Source organism: Antrostomus carolinensis, unplaced genomic scaffold, assembly GCF_000700745.2.
Source record: "Antrostomus carolinensis isolate BGI_N321 unplaced genomic scaffold, ASM70074v2 scaffold8344, whole genome shotgun sequence".
Classification (NCBI taxonomy): domain Eukaryota; kingdom Metazoa; phylum Chordata; class Aves; order Caprimulgiformes; family Caprimulgidae; genus Antrostomus; species Antrostomus carolinensis.
The window spans coordinates 1,190-18,706 of record NW_010312766.1 but is presented as its reverse complement, the minus strand read 5'-3'; the positions used below and the strand labels follow the sequence as shown (position 1 = coordinate 18,706).

Below are 17,517 nucleotides of genomic sequence, written 5' to 3'. Positions count from 1 at the left end.
CAGCAGTCCCTCTGAGAAATTGTCATTTATCACATGCATGTTAGACAGAAAGTAAGAAATATTCTCAAGCTCCATACTTCAATAGATAAAATCAGAAAGCAATTTTTAATACTGTATACAGTAGAGCTCAAGAGAGCTATCTATCAATGTCTCAGTAGAATCCAGGGTAGGTCACTGTTGCAGTCATGATATTAACGAGATGAACTCCTGGTTTAGAAAAACCTATCTGACTTAATGACTAAAACTCCACTGATATTTATTGTAAGGGGCTGGGAACCTCAGATGCTTCTTTTTTATAAAAAATAAAGTAATTAAGTTAATTATTTTGATATTTTGAAGTTAATTTATATTGATATAATTATTGTGATTTACAGGAGGGTCTGCGTGAAACTAGTAGGTATCAGGGACAAATGCTGGGAAACAAGAAAACCAGCTAAAGCTTCATGAAGCAGCTTAGAAAGAATTCTCCCTTCTATGGATTCCTACGAATTTGCCATGTACAGTTTACATACATTTCATTCATTTTTTAAGGCTAAGTCTGCTGTAACATGACAAAGCTTTGAGTAAATGAACAACATTTCATCCTCATTTGTTAAAATCAACACAAGAGCATTAACTGACCTCCAATAGATTGTTAAAGTGACTGTCAAAATGTATTAATTTATATATTTTGAAAAGTGTATCTAATTAAATTCAAGGATCTGGTTTTTACTTTTAATTATTTGTTCACTGTAAAATGCCATGGTAAATGGTCTACTTTGCTATAAATTCTTGCATAAAAATTATATAAATCTAATAAAATCTAATGTTTCTAAAAAATAACATGCATTTTTCAATAATACAGATATTAAAAAATGCTATCAAAGAATGAATACTGAATGATATTGTTATTACTGACATTAGAAATCCATATATTTTGCCTAGGGCATCTAATGAGTGGGACATTGCTCTTATAAAATCAAGAAGACAGAAATTCATATCTGGTGTAAACAAGCCTACAAAAAGCCGTATATACCTAAGCAAAGGAATTTTCCAGGAGAAAAAAAAAAATGTGTTTTTTTCTCCTTCACAAATGGTAATATTGGGATTGACAGAAATTATTTCTGGTTTGAAAGTATCACAGCGTCAGGGTGACTGTAATTAAATTCTTTAGCTGAATTGCACTCAGATCTCTTTTGTTTGGACAATGTAATTTGCCTTAAAAATATACAAACCGATGAAAGGATAAAATATAGCAGTTTTTAAGCTAATTGGATATTAGGGTTATTATAGGGACTTAGTGTGCTGGTGTTTTCCCCACATTTATCTATTCAAGAAGGTGAATTACAGTAATATTTCAATTCACAAAGGCCAGTGTGAAATGAGCAGATTGCTTGAGAAAGGCAGTAACAAGCACTAAGTGAGCAGTGTTTGGTGGGATTCTCCTCAATTATTTCTATAAAGAGCACAGAGCTGAGTGTACCTGGCCTCACCTTGCTTCTCAGAGACACAGTCTGAATGTTTCAGCATTGCCTTTCACTGTTTGTGGGTTGACTAAAGCTTGTTTTGAAGGTAATGGTTTGATTTTTTTTTACTTCCCACAAAAATGTATCAGGTTCCATCACAACAGCTGTCCACAGCATTTAACTTCAGATATCAACAAATGACTTAGCAGGTCAAAAAGCAGTTGCTTTACAGGTGGACTTTTGGACACCCTAAGTTAAGGTTCCTTTTCACCTACAAATCAGATGATTTAATCTGCTTTATGATTTATTTAACTTTCTGGAGCCTCAGGCTGTCACCCTAGCTGCTCACCTGTGAGGCCAGCTGACCACCCAACGACCACTGAGCATTTTTCAGCTGTTTAACCTGTGGTTTCCTAGCACAACTCTGTCATAGCATGCTGAAATGACACAAGGCAAACACTGGGAGGTAAGAGCAGTCATGTTTTTTATCTTCTGAAATTCAAGTCACTACAGACTTCCCTCTCTATCTCCCTGCTCCCTTTCATGGTCTTCCCAGTTTCCTTATAACTGGAAAGGTCAAAACTGAAAAACAACCTTCTCCAAAACTCCCTTCCCATAGCATGTCTGATCTGCCTTAGGAGAGTGTCAAGCAGCCCAGGGAACCATCTGGAAAAAAAGGGCTCTGACATGTCAAAGCTGCTTGCAAATGTCAGAACTATAAGAGAGATCTTGAAGATCTCCATGCATGTCTTTGTGTTGTGATTTATTAATGGTACAGCTGTGTAAAGCCAGAAACAGGGTGAATCACATTTGGTTCAGGGAGTTATTTTTTAAATCAAAGCATAACTGAAGGTCTATGGAAGTTTTGCTGACATTTCTCCCATGCTGAGCCTAGACCAGTTCCTCTGTTTATAACTGGCTGCCTTTAAAAGTCCTACAGGCAATATAATTACTCTCTTTTAATGGAACACCCTATCACTCCATGTCACTCTTTGAGAATAGACCATATAGACCCTCTCCTTCCAAAATCCCATACTTGTTTGTTTTCCCTCCACAAAAATCTGTGTTCTCCCTCTCCCCACTTTAAGAATCTCTGTTACTCAGCTACATCTTTAGGACTTCCCAGCTCTGACTGGGCCTGGACGTGTCAAGAGAGGACCTAAGCCGCAGGATAGAGATAAAAAAACCACATCAAATTCAGAGAAGTACCAGCACAGAGCTTCTTGAGCAAATAACTAACTAAATAAAGCTTTTAAGTCTTAATGTGTCCTTAAATAGTCTATCCTTGACTCCTTTCATGGAATCATAAGATCATAGAATGGTTTGGGTTGGAAGGGACCTTAAAGATCACCTAATTCCAACTCCCTTGCCATGTGCAGGGACACCTTCCACTAAATCAGGTTGCTCAAAACCTCATACAACCTGGCCTTGAACACTTCCAGGGAGAAGGCATCCACAACTTCTCTGGGCAACTTGTTCCAGTGTCTCACTCCCCTCTCAGGAAAGAATCTCTTCCTAATACCTCATGTAAACCTCCCCTCTTCCAGTTTAAAGCCATTACCCCTTGTTCTGTCACTACCTGCCCTTGTAAAAAATCCCTCCCCAACCTTCCTGTAGACCCCTTCAGGTACTGGAAGGCCGCTATAAAATCTCCCTGGAACCTTCTCCAGGCTGAACAGTCCCAGCTCAGCCTGTCCTCATAGGAGAGGTGCTCCAGCCTTCTGATCATCCTCATGGCTATCAAAAATATCATTACTTATCACTCCTAGGATTATGTCCTTTCCATAGTATGTCCTCTTGCACTGAATTTCAGAAGGAAGAGTGTACATTAAATAAGGTCAGGGTAGGTTGACTTAATATTATGAGATGATGCTCAGTCATCATCAGTAGCTCTAGCTTCTTTTTTTTTAGCTAAGAATTAAATGTCTATGTTAGAAAAGAATAGAATGGAGATGTGGAAAGAGAGAAGATAAAGCACAGAAGTGATGGATTAGCTAAGGTATTTTATATACCTATAACAACAATGGCGGTTCTATTTTTGAAGCATTCTGGGGTTAAGGTTTGCTATTTGTGAGGGAAAAAAAAACAAACAATAAGCTATTAACAATAAGCTCCTTCCTCTTGCATCTCAGCCAAGAAAAGCACAGAAAATTTTAGTGATTTCTACAGCCTTCCATTGACTCTGCTTTTAACATAACCTTAATTTTAACTCATGCATTGTAGACAGAAAATTAAAAGCTTTAATAATACAGCCATTAGCTCTTATGCTTTATTAAAACTATTTGCACACTCGTTGCACTTGTGAGACCTTTCAACAATACAAAACACACTTTTAATACATAAAGGAGCAGAAACTCTCATAGAAACAGAAGAATATTAGAACAGAGTTCAATCATGTAGAAAAGTACCTGGATAAAAATCTCCTTGGGCAAACATGTCAATCACATAGCGACAGAATGCATATTGATCTAACAGAGCAAAAAAGGAAAAGATAGTAACGAAGAAAGTAAATTTAAAGTTTTGTTTCTATCTAACAGTGAAGATAAAGCTTGGCAGTGCAAAAACACATTTCAGGGATAGTCTTACTTACAGGTTTATGTTTTTTCCCGGCTTTCAGGTAATTCATATGTTCAGAAAGTGGCAGCTTATTGTCCAGATCTAATTCAAGCCTCCCAGACAAGAACTTCAGAGCTACTAGTGTTCCAGAGCTACAGGCTCTTCTTGCAGGTAGGCAGGGTACAGAGTGCAACCCCGCACAGCAGTGTGCAGCCCTGGTTTTGGCATATGTCTTGACCCCATATACAAGTACTATGCAAACTGCTGCCTGGCCACAGGTCCCAAACACTTCTCCTTGTCCTTGAAGATCCATTTCAAATAGTGGCAGCCAGGTGATAGAGAAATCCAATAAAGTTTTATATCACAGTTTTTTGTTAATATTGTTTTAACAGTGTAAACAATGTGTACATTTAGTGAATAGGAATATAAAGAGAGCTCCATGTACTTACACTCCTGTAGCGATGAGACTTTCCACAGAACTCTGTTGTTTCACTACAGATTTTTCAAACACTAATCTTTACAAATATATATGTATATATTAAAAAAAATAATCTGGAGATATTTATATATATAAATACTATGTTGTTTAGAAATTAACGCTTCTGAATCTAAATTAAACTCTAATTTCAGAAATGTTAATTGTCTATTGATTTGTCCTATACATCAGCAGAGTTGAAGACCTTAATAAAAATTTCTAACATTAAGGATGGTGAAGAAAAGTTGTAACTGAGTGCAAAAGAAATGCAATATTATTGCTGCATTCTCTGGTTGGCCAAAAAAAAAGGATATTGCCCCACTAGACTGTAAGGGACTTTAGCTTTGAAAGTTAATATTGATGGCTAAATGCCAACTCTGGTTAGCTAAGTTAACTCCACTGTCCTGGAGCTAAGCATATTAATCCATCTGCCCTAAACTGTTCTAGTATGGTTCCCAGGCTACAGAAGTTACATCTCTTTCTCTCTCTACCTCCTGTTACATCTCTCTCCTACTCACTCACAAACCCACTTACTTTCTCTTTGCCATTTCAAAACAAAATTATGTGGGCTTTGGAGTACTTAAAATTTTAAAAATGGCATAACTGTTATATTGAAATGCAAAATGACCTCCCCACATATATATAACACTCTTTGTATTATTTGCTTTCTTACATAGTTCACTGGAGCATCAGCTTTAGTTGATGCAGAGGCATTTATGTGATTGCTGCTCTGTTGACTGACATAGAAGCCCGTGACTGGAGAATTGCAGCTTTCAAGTAATGATTTCCTGTGCACTTGTAGAAATTAGGAAAGGGTTTATAAGCTCAGCAAATATCCAGTTGTTTCTACTAGTCAGTAGGAACCCATGCAGCTATTTTCTTTTACTGAGATAGCAAGGAAAATACTAGTCAGTATGGTAGAACCTGGGGCAAAACTTTCAGTATGTTAACAGTGCCGTGGCTGTAAGTGTTGCTTTCAAAACCTTTAATGACTATTCATAATAGTTTCTACTTTCATGTTTAGAAATTCAAATTTCCCATTCTGGCTTCCTCCAGCTTTAGATTCCATTCTTAAGGAATCTAAAGAATTTGGCTGCAATATCTAAGGAAATGTGCTAATTTTCTGAAAAAAAAAAACAAAAAAAAAACAACGTATGTGTGAGAAAAGGTGTACAAATCTGTACTCTCAGTAAGCCCATCTAAAGCCACTGAAGTCAGCAAAGTGTTTGCACTGACTTTAACACACTTGCAAATGGGACCTCAGTGAGTCAGCCTGTGTTAATAATTAAAATGGACCAGCACCAATTCTTTAGCCCAGAAAGCAAATGGCAGGGTACCGCCCTTGCTCACAAAGCTGTTTTCATTACCCTTCTTTTGCCAAAACAAGCTGCCTTCATCCATGTTTTCCATTGGACAGAGCCCCTGCCCTGTTTGGGGCATTGTCTGGAAGACTTCTAGCTGGCATGGGACAAAACTACGGCAGGGGACACAAGCTGTTGTGGACAACCACAGGACAGACCACAATCTTATGATGGTTCTATTCAGGTTATGATATAGACGTAGACTGAGAGCCTAGCGGCTCACACCATTTCACTGACAATAAAATACTCAATCTTTTAAAGAGTAGTATAGACCACGATTAAAATAGATTTTAGGGTTTTGAGTTGTGTTTTTTGTTGTTGTTGTTGTTGGGTTTTGGTCGAGTTTGATTGGTTGGTTGGTTAGTTTTTGTTTTTTCTTTTGTGGAAATGTCATTTGAATAAAATTTTTTAAAAAAGCTTTAACTCAGTTGCACCTGAAAAGAAAGATTTTGTATTAATCCTCTGACAGGATTTTTTTAGTAACTCAACCCCTGAAAACTGGGATTTATTTTTTTTTTAAAGGCAGAATGTTGAATTCTGAATAGCAAAAATAACATTTCTACTGTATATGAAATAATAAGGTGCACAATAACATCTCATTGAAATTCATGGGAATCCTGCCAATCAGCAAAGATTGAAACCTAAGGAATTTTAAATGAATACAATTTTCCAAACATCTCTTCATGGCTAAAAATTCATTTTAATTTAAACTCTCCTGTTAAAGTAACAGTATCTGTTAAAAAGAAAATTTCACACTATAGTTTTCACTGTATAACTCCAATAATGGCACATATATTCATCTGAGTACTAATAAATCTTATCAAAATGTGGGACTAGATTCTTATTGATAAAAACAGTCATAGATATTTCTGTCATTGGATCTCATCTGATTTATCCTAAGAGTCTATATTTTTAAATTTTAATTTGATTAAGGAATGATGCAACAGCAGGAACATCATAACAACCCTCCTGCGATTACTGTTATATTTTTTACACTGTTGCAAAGCTGGCAGAACTGCTTTGTTGTTCAAGAAAAATTAAGGATTACAGGATCAGGAAAACTTGGCAAAACCATATTGATTTCAAAATTATGTTCATCCTGGATCACAGTGGGACTGGAATATAGAACTGAATTTTCTGAGAGTATCCAGCTGGGCAGCAGCAGCTTATAGTGGAAGGATGGAAGTAGCAAAGGGAGCTTTCCCTGAACGTGCATAGCCCTATCTCCAGTGATAAGGGCAGTTTAAGAGGCTCTTTCCTTCTTCCATTCCAGCTGCTAATTCCCACTTTTACCTGCCATGATTCAGTGCACTGTCACTGGGGTCACACTCTAAATCAGAGTTACAAAGTGATCTGTTAATGTTTGATGTTATGATGAATAATTTTGTTAATATTTGTCAGTTAAAGGGGGGGGAAAATCACAAAAAAGCCCTTGAACAAAAAAACCTCCACCACCACTCTCTCTTGATCTCTTTAATCTTTGACCCCCTACTCACTTAAAATATTTTGCTGACAGGGAGTAAAGTGCTTCATCTGCACACCATTGCCTTTGAGAGCCTTATCCTGAATGATATGGAGTGGATCCCACTGTGCATAGGAACTCTGTCAGAGCAAATAAAAACTGAGAGAGATTTGCACCTCCCAAGAGGATCTCAACAATTTGCTGAACTCTCCCCTCGGTCACAGCAATCAGCATGAAAAATGCTGCTTTGATTTTATGCCTCAAAGGCTCCAGTGTCTCAAGCAAAAAATAAAATTAACTAGAATACAAATAAATGTTAAAAAATACCAGTTCAGCACACTGTGCATGTCAGAAAAGAGGATATGCCTCAAAATCTCTCAGAATTCTAGAAACATATAGTTTAGGCAATTCCTAAGGGTCCAGAGCTGATGGCTATGAAATTCTGAGAGAATTTGCCTGTGTAGATTCAGATATCCAGGCAGGGATGGCTGCTTTGATGCTCAGGCATAACAGTTTACCTGTGGTTATCAGTTGAAAGGATCAGATAGGTGTGCCAAGCAATGCTGAGCTTCCTCTCTTCAAGTCGGAATAATCCTGTGCCTGCAGTGTGGCAATTCGTACAGAGAGGCAGGTCCTGCTGCCTGCATTCATACAAAATTGTACCTAACATCATTTAATAGCCACAGGGAAATCAGGGAACCAGTCAGTGCAACTTGGCAGTGGAAGAACCCAGGCTGACCATGACAAAGAGGAGCATATAGTTAACACCTCCCTTTGGTGTTGATGCATGTTGATTCTTTGTTTTATCACTTAATTTCTTCCTTTCACCAGGGTCATGGTATTTCCTTTTTAGGAGAAATTTGGAAGCTGTTCACATCAAATTATGTCAGGCAGGTGTATCATTATGTCATACAATACCTGACATGACAATGCCTCATATAATCTGATGTAATACAAATTATTACACTCCCTTTCATCTGCTGCTACTTTCCTTATTGTTATTGAGGACACATGCACATACAGAAAAAAGCCATAATTTACAACAGGTAGTTGGACAGTCTGTAATTTCCAAAATAGCTTTGCTAGCAACACCCTACATAAAATGCTGCTGAGCACATCCATGAAGACTCTAGCCTATCTGAAGATAAATTGGTCCTTGGATTTAAACTAAAATGGATCTTTAGCCATGACAAAAAGTTAGAACATTCTGATTATTTAGATGAAACTTATTTTATTCTCAATAGTCTCCTTCTAGCAGTCTGAGATTCATCTAGAATTTATTTGCACTGCACTTTTGTTTTTCATGGGTGGACTTTGGTCCTTGCCAGCTTTAACTTCATTCTCTCTGCTTCTTTCCTAGTACCTTTTTAAGGTCTTCATCTCTTTCCTCCTGGTTTTGTTTACCTTTCTTTTCCGTTTTAGTTACAGTCTGAAGAGCTTTCTCCTCCTTAACTTTTGCTTTGGCTTTTATTAGCCCAACTTCTGTTGTTTTAGTCTCTGCCTGCTTGACCTTCTCAGTCGTCTTTGCTTCTCCTTTTCCATCCTTCACTTCCTTTTTAACTTTTGCTTCCACTTTAGTACTCTTTATTTTCTTCTCCTCTGTGGGTAATAAAGAACAAGCTTTCAGTGTCCCAGTATAATTTTCTGGGATATTAATATAATAATATTCTTTTGTCCCAGTATAATACTTAGTACCATTTATTTTATCATATGCTATTACTAATGAGTTTTTCTTCATCATTAACACCTTGCTCAGATCTGATGAAAGCTATAGGCCCCCCAAACGAGACAGGCTTAGACAGAAATATGAGATGCAAGCATGTCTTCAGTCTTATTCCAAGTATTTGACTGATACTAAGCATAGTAGGCTATGACAAATAACATTCAATGTTTCTAATAACAATATGCTACCTTTTGTGGTATAAACTAGGAAGGCCAATGTTGGTCATGAAGCAAATATATATGGAAGGTACTTCTAGGCTAAATCTGACTAACTTTAGGCTTTAGAAACCAGAGATAAACTTTGTTTTAAGCTGTAAAAGTAGTTGATTTAAAGTGGCTATTTGTAAGGGTTGTTTTTATGCACTGGTTCTAGGTCTCTGCCCAAGAAGTTTTGAGTCCTTGAGTCTTTCTCTACATCAGTTCCACAAGCAGAAGACTAGTCTAAGACAGGGCAATTCATGGTGCACTCTGCAGCAAAGGGAGAAGGTTTCCAAGCAGAATTACTGAATTGCAAATATCGGTAACTGAAGCTAGGTGGAGGTTAGTGAGATCAGGACGATTCCTTCTGCTTGTATCTATCAGCATCTGAGGCATGAATCTGATAATATGTGTGTTTCTAGTTCACTTCAATGGAAAATCCAACTAGTTTTAAATACCACTGAATATGGTTTAAACTGATCTTCTTTATTGTGATGTTCCCTTTTCTGTTTTCTTCATAGCTCTAAAGGTCTCCATCCTTGAGGCAAAAATTGAATGCTACAAAATCCATGGACTTCTATTTCTATTAAGCCAGTAGGCTAACTAGACTGATTTTATCAAAATGTAAACTGAATAGTTGTACCTATTCTAAACCAGAATACAGATATTTATATAAGGGCGATTCCTACTTACAAACAAAGCCACAGCATGACCAAATATTTCTGGCTAACAAAGAAAGAATTTCCTTGTTACAATGAAAGTGTGTATGTCAGATCACTTACAGATAGAATATTTCTGGCTAACAAAGAAAGAATTTCCTTAACTAGTTACAATGAAAGTGTGCATGTCAGATCACTTACAGATAGGCCTACTTCTTTTTCAGGGAAATGATGGTTTATATTTTTAATTCTCAACTTTGAAATTGTATCAGGTTTTAAAAGGGATCATGCTAGAACTAACCCCTGGATGTTCAAGAGACATTTTAATTCAAATTCTATTTTAATCTCATTATACTGTCATGTAGCTGATTTTTCATACACATTATATTCTCTACTCCAATAAAATAAAGTTTATTAATTTGAATGTAAATTCTGATAAAAAAGTAGCATAAATAGATACCTTTGGGAGGAGGTTTCTTTTCAGCTTTTTCATGTCTTTCAGGCTTGTCTTTCTGAATTACTAGAAATGAATACAGTTGTATATTAGGAAAAAAACCTCATAAATAATGAGAAAATATTGCTAAAACACAACATCATCCTTGGAATTTTCACATTTCTTCATGATGCCTTTTTTTCAGTTTGCAAAACTATTGATACTTTTTCTCAGGTTCACACACTGGGATAAAAAGCTTCAAAATATCTGTTGGGACTCACCCAACCAGTAGACAAGGCAGTCACACAGATCTGAAGCTTTGTAGGAAATGTTGATACTGCATATTCCAGATGATGCAAACTTGCTCTGCTCAACATCTGAGCAGACACAGGCTGCTCCAGCCAACAGGAAGCTGTGCGGCTACATTTATCTTACAGAAAGGGGTTTTTCTTAGCTTGGGCTCACTGTCATACGAACACAGCCAGAAGTCTGGTGATCACTTCAGAGCCCAGCTTGGGTGACTTCATGTCTGCACAGGATACACTGTGTAAACGCACCCATTGCTATGTCCCAGAAAGGCTGTCAACATTTTATGTGGAAACTGCTATCTTTCCTCTCTTGGTTGCTATCTAGACATACTGCCAGAAAAAAACAGCCTTGAGAGTTAATTACACTTCTTTCAAGTGATAACTACATAATAGCAACACCCTCTCTAACTGAATTCCAGCCTGGAATTGCTGCCTGTATGATCCATGATTGATATTTAGACTTTTTTTTTTTGTTTTTTTTTGTTTTTTTTTTTTTTTTTTGTTTGTTTTTGTTTTTGTTTTTTGTGGTTTCTTTTTTTTTTTTGTTTTGGGGGTTTTTTTTGTTTGTTTGTTTGTTTTAAGATAGCTGTTTCTTAGATGACATGTGGAAATAGAATTCCTGTCACTGAAGCTCTCTGGAGTCTTTAACAGGGACCGAGTCTTTCTACTGAGGATAAAGAAAATCTCTTGAGTGTGGGAGAAGTAACCACTTGATTTTCAGTATGCCTGCTGCCTGAAGTTGGTCTGGACCTGAGCATCCTCACTTCCTAGGGACTGCAAGTGGTTGAAATGGCCCCCCAGCACTGCTGGCAGCTGATCCAGTTTGGAGTATACCCCAGACCAAAGGGAAGTGAGCCTGGCGATGGATAGCTCAGCACACTGCTGGCGTAAATGTGCCTTAGGACGTCCTGAAGGCAACAAGTGCCCTACTGCACTGAGACCACCATAGGGACTTGCATGGGATGGAAACTACTCAAGAGAGAGTTGCATGTCATACTGCAGGAGCAAATCTCTCTAGCTATAAAGTGGCCAAATTCTTCATAGAATTTTCCAGCCTGTGACTGGAGTCATGGCTGCTATTAAACACATTAAAGCTTTAAGTGATTATTTGGTTAGCTTGCAGAAGTTAAATGGATAAACAGGCTGGTTGCTCATTAGGAATATCTCAGTGATTCTTGGAAGTTATTTGCTTTTCAAATTTACACAGACACTGTGGGCATTTATTTTCTCTGGATTACTTTAGTGTGATTTCACTTTATAAAAAATATCCTATATTTTCAAGTTATAAACCAAAAGTAGAAAAAATGAACAAATTTCCCTTTTAAAGAGAAACTGGACAATGGCTACCTATCAAAGTCTTTTAAGACTTTGAGCCTTCATTCCACTTTTTCTGTTTCCTCACTCTCACTTTCTGTTTTCACATTTATCCTCCTTGACTCCATTGGTTGAGTCCAATGAAGACTGTTTTGTACGTTTGAATCTATATTATCTGAACAGATTAAATATAATTAATTAATGCATTCCATCATCACCATCATCATGAGATTAATCTGAATGTCATAACAGAATGATATTAAGATTCATTGCATAGTATTTTCTTCAAGAATGAACTGAGTAAAAGTAAGAGGAACAAACCTAACTTAATTACTTTATTGTAGAAATATCTGGCTCCCAAAAAGCAATGCATGTAAAAAAAAAAACCCAAAACCAACCAAACAAATGAAAACTTCAGAGCAAAACCAATCAAATGCTAAGCAATAATAAATGTTAGTCTTGAAAAAAATAGCATAACAGGGCAAGCTGATTAGATTTTTAAATCCCCCTGTCCAAGTTATGGCTAAAGATGGAATTATCAGTCAAAAGGATACTGAAAATCACCTCTCATACACGATACTGCTTCAGAATATATATGATAATTAGTAGATATGTAAATCTTAACCAAAGCCACTTCTGCCTTGGAGGATAGTTCAAATCACATACCGAAATGAAAATGTTATTGTAAAAAAATAAAGGCAAGAAAATGAAAATCTATTTTTGGATATGATGGAAGACCCAGACAGAGAGCTAGTAAACACTCTTGCATTAGGTCTGCATCAGATTGACAACTGATACACAAGAGAAAGTCTTCTTTGCAGGCAAATTACTGAATCCCATTGTGGAAGAAAAGACATCAAGGAATGCAAATATGATATTCATAGGCTTATTTCTCTAGCTGCACAAGAATGATTTATAATTACCTCTGTGCATCAAAACAAGAAAACTAAGCAATAAATACATGCTGAGCAAGTCTTCACTCAGAGGTTGATCAGGACCTGCTCAGACAAAAGTGAGAGCACCCTAAAAATGTATAGCATGGACTAGAAGAGCTTTATACTTTAAATATACATCTCTACACTCTCCCAAACTGTATACTCAGTAAAAATTTAAAATTGTACAACAATAATTCACATTACCTTTGGAAGGTGCTTTCTTTTCATGTTTTTCTGGCTTTTCAGGTTTCTCTTTGTGAATAGCTAGAAACAGATACCATTAATGGTTAAAAAAAGAGAAATATCACATTTCAAGTGAGAAAAAGGAGAAAAAACATCAATAAACACAAGTAGGCACCATGGCTCTCCATACAAAGAACCGAAAAGACTGAATCAGCTGCTGCTGTGTGCTGCTGATGCCAAAACATGATTCGAACTTTCAAAAACTTGTCTACTATCCCTGTAGTCTCTGCCAACAGCTGGGGGAAGAATGACCTTTCCAGTACAACTGTAATCCTGTGAGAGAAGTAAATCAATAAAAGTCATGTTTATTTATGTTGTTTACTGGTTCATTTTGTTTGTTTTGTTTATACTGCTGTTTATGATTTATTTTGGTTTATTGTTATTTTTGAGCTTTCTTGTTTATTACTTTGGTTCATTTCTAAAGGATTTTTTGAACTCTGTATAATAACTAACAGTTTTTCCAGCTATGAATGATTAAACACTATAATTAATTACAAATCTAATTGCAATGGTATTATAACTAATGCTCTTTGGGACTTTTTGTTTGCTTTTAATTTCCACTTTACAAATTGAAATAGAGTGCACTGTAGTGACTAGTTTTCTGGCTCAGGTTTCAGAATGCACCTGAGTAGGGCAATAGTCACTGAATGGTCGGTAGTCTGGATTATTCTCCTATGTGAGCTCTGTTTTGCTAATTTTTTGTGGTTTATGTTTACACAGTAAATTGTCCACGGGTGTGCAGAACTGAGGTTTGTATGTGTTCATTTCCCGTGAGATATCCTACAGGGATCAGGCATGTGAAAACACTCAGCTGCCTACTTGACTCCAGCATATGAGTTTACATTGAGAACACAAAAATGTGTGCATGAACATTGCTATGTATTCTCCAGCTTTGTGTTGGTGTTTCAAGAAAAAGTAAGAATTGTGGAAGACAAAGCAGCGCTAGATATATATTTATTGCAAGTAATTACTTAAAGAATTAGTGCTGCCCTGTTTAACACCTATGCAACAGCTCTACTCAGTATTGTGTTTAAAATGTTGTTTGTTGGGTTTTTTTCACATGGTCTGCCTTATTACTTTTGGTTACAGGTTGGCAGGTGTTTTTCCTGAATGATTATATTCTCTTCGCAACCATACTTACTGTGAGCATTGGAAGTACTCAGAGATTAATTGGAGATTATATTAATCCAGAGAATAAAATATATTATCTCCCTTCCTCAGAAAAAACCCAACATGCAGAAAGAATACAAAATGCTACTCAGTCTGCGTGTCTGCAAACCTCTACATGATCTTATGATTTTTATTCATAAAATTCTTTAGCATTTTTTCCAATCAAGGAGATACAAATGGAAATTGAGTAGAAAATTAATTCTGGAGTGTATTAAAATGTAAACTAAGTTCTGACATGAAATCATTACCTGTATGCCTTTCCCTTTTTTCAGGTTTTTCTTGTTTTTCCAGTTTGTCTGTATGTGTCACTAGGAAAGAAGAAATATGTTTATATATATTAAAAGAAAACCTGGAAAATTTTAAGAATCAAAAATAATTCTGATTTAGCAGACAAAATAGCAAACTGTGCTACTCCTGAGCTATCCTGTACATGTCAGCAGAGCATACATCGCACTACACAAGTGTGAGCAGACAACTCTGGCTAAAAAGAAACTGCTGACCATCCAAGCCATGGTAGCATGCCTCAGCTGTTTACTACAGTAACATGCAATTGTCTGTCCATTCCTGAAGAGATGTTTTCAGAAAACTGTCAAGGACTAAAGCAGAGCTCACAGTAAATGCTGCTGCCTAGACTAGAAAGAAGACATTACCTGGGCCACCCCATGCTCTGTCAGGCAGAGGCTAGTAAAAATCCTGGAATCAATCCTGGAGCATAAGAGCATCACATGTACAAATGACACATCTGTCATTTGCCGGCTGGCTTGAAATGGATAACCAGTAATGGATACGGATAGCTAGCGATGGATACAGGTATCTAGTAATGGACACTAGCTGACATCAGTCCCTGGCAATGATGATCTCAGAGCCATAATTAGGAGATGAGTATGTGCAAAGGAAAAACTAACATTATGACAGTGGAAACTGTATTATGCTATCCACTCATTCATATAACATTTTCTACTCACTTCTCTTAAGATTTTAAACATCAATTTTCCAGACAATGGGAAATAAGCATGTGGATTTTACAGCGCTCCAGAAAAATCAGCTGTGAAACTGCAAGCTAGCTTTAACTCTAACTCCTGTGGATATTTCATTCTAGTTTAGTAAATCTCCCTTTCTTACAGTGCTGTGAATTCCATATCTAACTGGAAGTAAAAAAAGAAGGGTAAGACTCTCACATTTTTTAGCAATATAGTGATGAAATACATGAAGTTTAGGAAAGTTATCTAGTGATACAAAGAACAATTAGAAGTGCCTCAGTCACTTAGAAGTGATTCAGTCATTAGGTAACTTTCCTAAACTTCATCACAGAAGTTAATTATAAATTAGAATTGGATGTTATTTACTCTCTATTATCTCAATTTTAAAAAGGGAATGTATTTAAAGTAGAAAACAAGCAGTTAAAATACAGGGATGCAGTGAAATTTTGGAGTCTCCCAGTCCCACTACAATGAAATAGGTTTTAGAAAGACATGTATCCATAGTCATAGTTTTAAAATATAATGTACAGTCTGAAAGCGACATTTCTTAGTACTGTGAATATAGAGAATCATTATAAACAGTAGTGTTTTAGTAGCAACTGTAGCAATAGTTTGCTAAACAAAACTAAGAAATACATTCACTCTAAGATAAAATACAGTTAGGTAGACAGAATATTAATAGGAGTTATGACAAGTTATGACAGTATAATAATTCTTATTCTTCTTCATTGGTTATCTGAGATTTGCTGGGATAATTTTTTCCTGTTCTAAGAAATTTTTAAAAACATTAAATATTGTTATCTTATCAAAGCAAATTGAAAATTTCCCATGTTTTCCACAAAATAACAGAAGTCTTAATGACACAGTCATGTTTTAATATGGGACATCATAGTCTTTGCTCTGTCATTTTTCCAAATCTCAGAAAAACTTTTTCTTGTTACCACCATTCCATTTTCTAGTAATAAATATTCATTCTAACAGAAACCTGAACTTATGTGCCTCCCATTAATCTTTAGAGTCAGTCTTGTATCTCTGTCTCAATGTATTTTGAATTATTTACATAATTCAAAGCTCCAAACAGAGACCATTAGACAGGCCTAGTCAAGTACAGATTTCAGCAGTGTGCACATTCACTTGGGTTGTGAGACTCATGTTCATGGTTTGAAATTAATCAGCTGTGGTTGGATATTGGGTCTTCCTTTTTTTGGGGTGATATATTATGACTATTGTCCCATTTACACTTCCAGAATGGGTTTCTTCCTCCAGCCTGAGACTTCATTAATCACATTTTTATGTAAAGGACATATTCTCAGAAGGATTTTTGACAAGTATATATGTTCCAAAAAAATTCTATTTTGCCAAAAAATTCCTCACAAGATGCAAACTAAGTGGTGGGTCTTGAAGCTCACAGCTAACTCATGAGTCATGGGTTGTGAGGAAACAGTAACCTGATTCTGACTGCTACAACAGGCAAATATGTCATTTGTTGTTGGCATATACCAACAGCAAATTAGTAAATCCTTTCTAACACCCTCTTCCCAACGTCTCTGAAATAAGACTAGGGAAATTTTTTTCTAAGGCAGGTCTCTGAAGTAGAATGTCTTCAGGGACCGTGCCCTGTATGTTATAATTTACTCATTACATTTTGCTCAGAAGTATTCCCAAAGACAAATATTATGCTTGGATTTATTCAAGAGGAATAAAAAAGACACCTATTTATGCTCTGGGCATCTTTTACATAAGTTAATAATACAGTAAAAACTTATTCATTAATCTGTGAATATAATTTTAGCCTTTCTGCAGAGTGATGAATTCAAAGTCCTTTTAAAATTCTCATTCTCCTTCCAGCTGGTTTTCACACCACCTTGTCCATCCTTAAACATAACTGGGATTTACAAGACGGGTCTAAGAGTCAATAGATTAGATGGCTTTGAACCACTGTTAAAAAGACAAAGAACATCAAATGCTGAATACATACCTTTTAGGGGTTCCTTCCTCTCAATTTTTTCTTGTTTTTCAGGTTTGTCTCTGTGAATTACTAGAAATAATAAGAAAAGACCACAATAAATCTGTAATCTGGAGGTACGATATACACTTCTTATTTAACCAAAGTGACCAAGGAAAAATATTTGTAAAATCAAATAATGGATTTTAGCTCTGAGTCACGGGTACTAGATGATGTACAGACCTTCTTAATGTCAATATTTAATTCTGGTCCAACAGAATTTTTTTTCTCTGAATAAGCCTTCATAAGTT

General features: G+C 36.2%; 1 protein-coding gene across 1 annotated transcript in view; it reads right to left on the bottom strand.

Moving 5' to 3' along the window:
• Positions 1-17,299, bottom strand: part of LOC104524283 (triadin) — a gene marked incomplete at both ends in the record, with an annotated part of 44,145 nt that extends 26,846 nt beyond the window's left edge. The window contains 6 exons of the mRNA XM_010167100.1: positions 3,854-3,913; positions 8,704-8,898; positions 10,339-10,398; positions 13,073-13,132; positions 14,530-14,589; positions 17,240-17,299. Coding sequence (XP_010165402.1) covers positions 3,854-3,913; positions 8,704-8,898; positions 10,339-10,398; positions 13,073-13,132; positions 14,530-14,589; positions 17,240-17,299 — 495 coding nt within the window. The remainder of the gene's footprint in view (positions 1-3,853; positions 3,914-8,703; positions 8,899-10,338; positions 10,399-13,072; positions 13,133-14,529; positions 14,590-17,239) is intronic.
• Between the last annotated feature and the right edge of the window lie 218 nt (positions 17,300-17,517).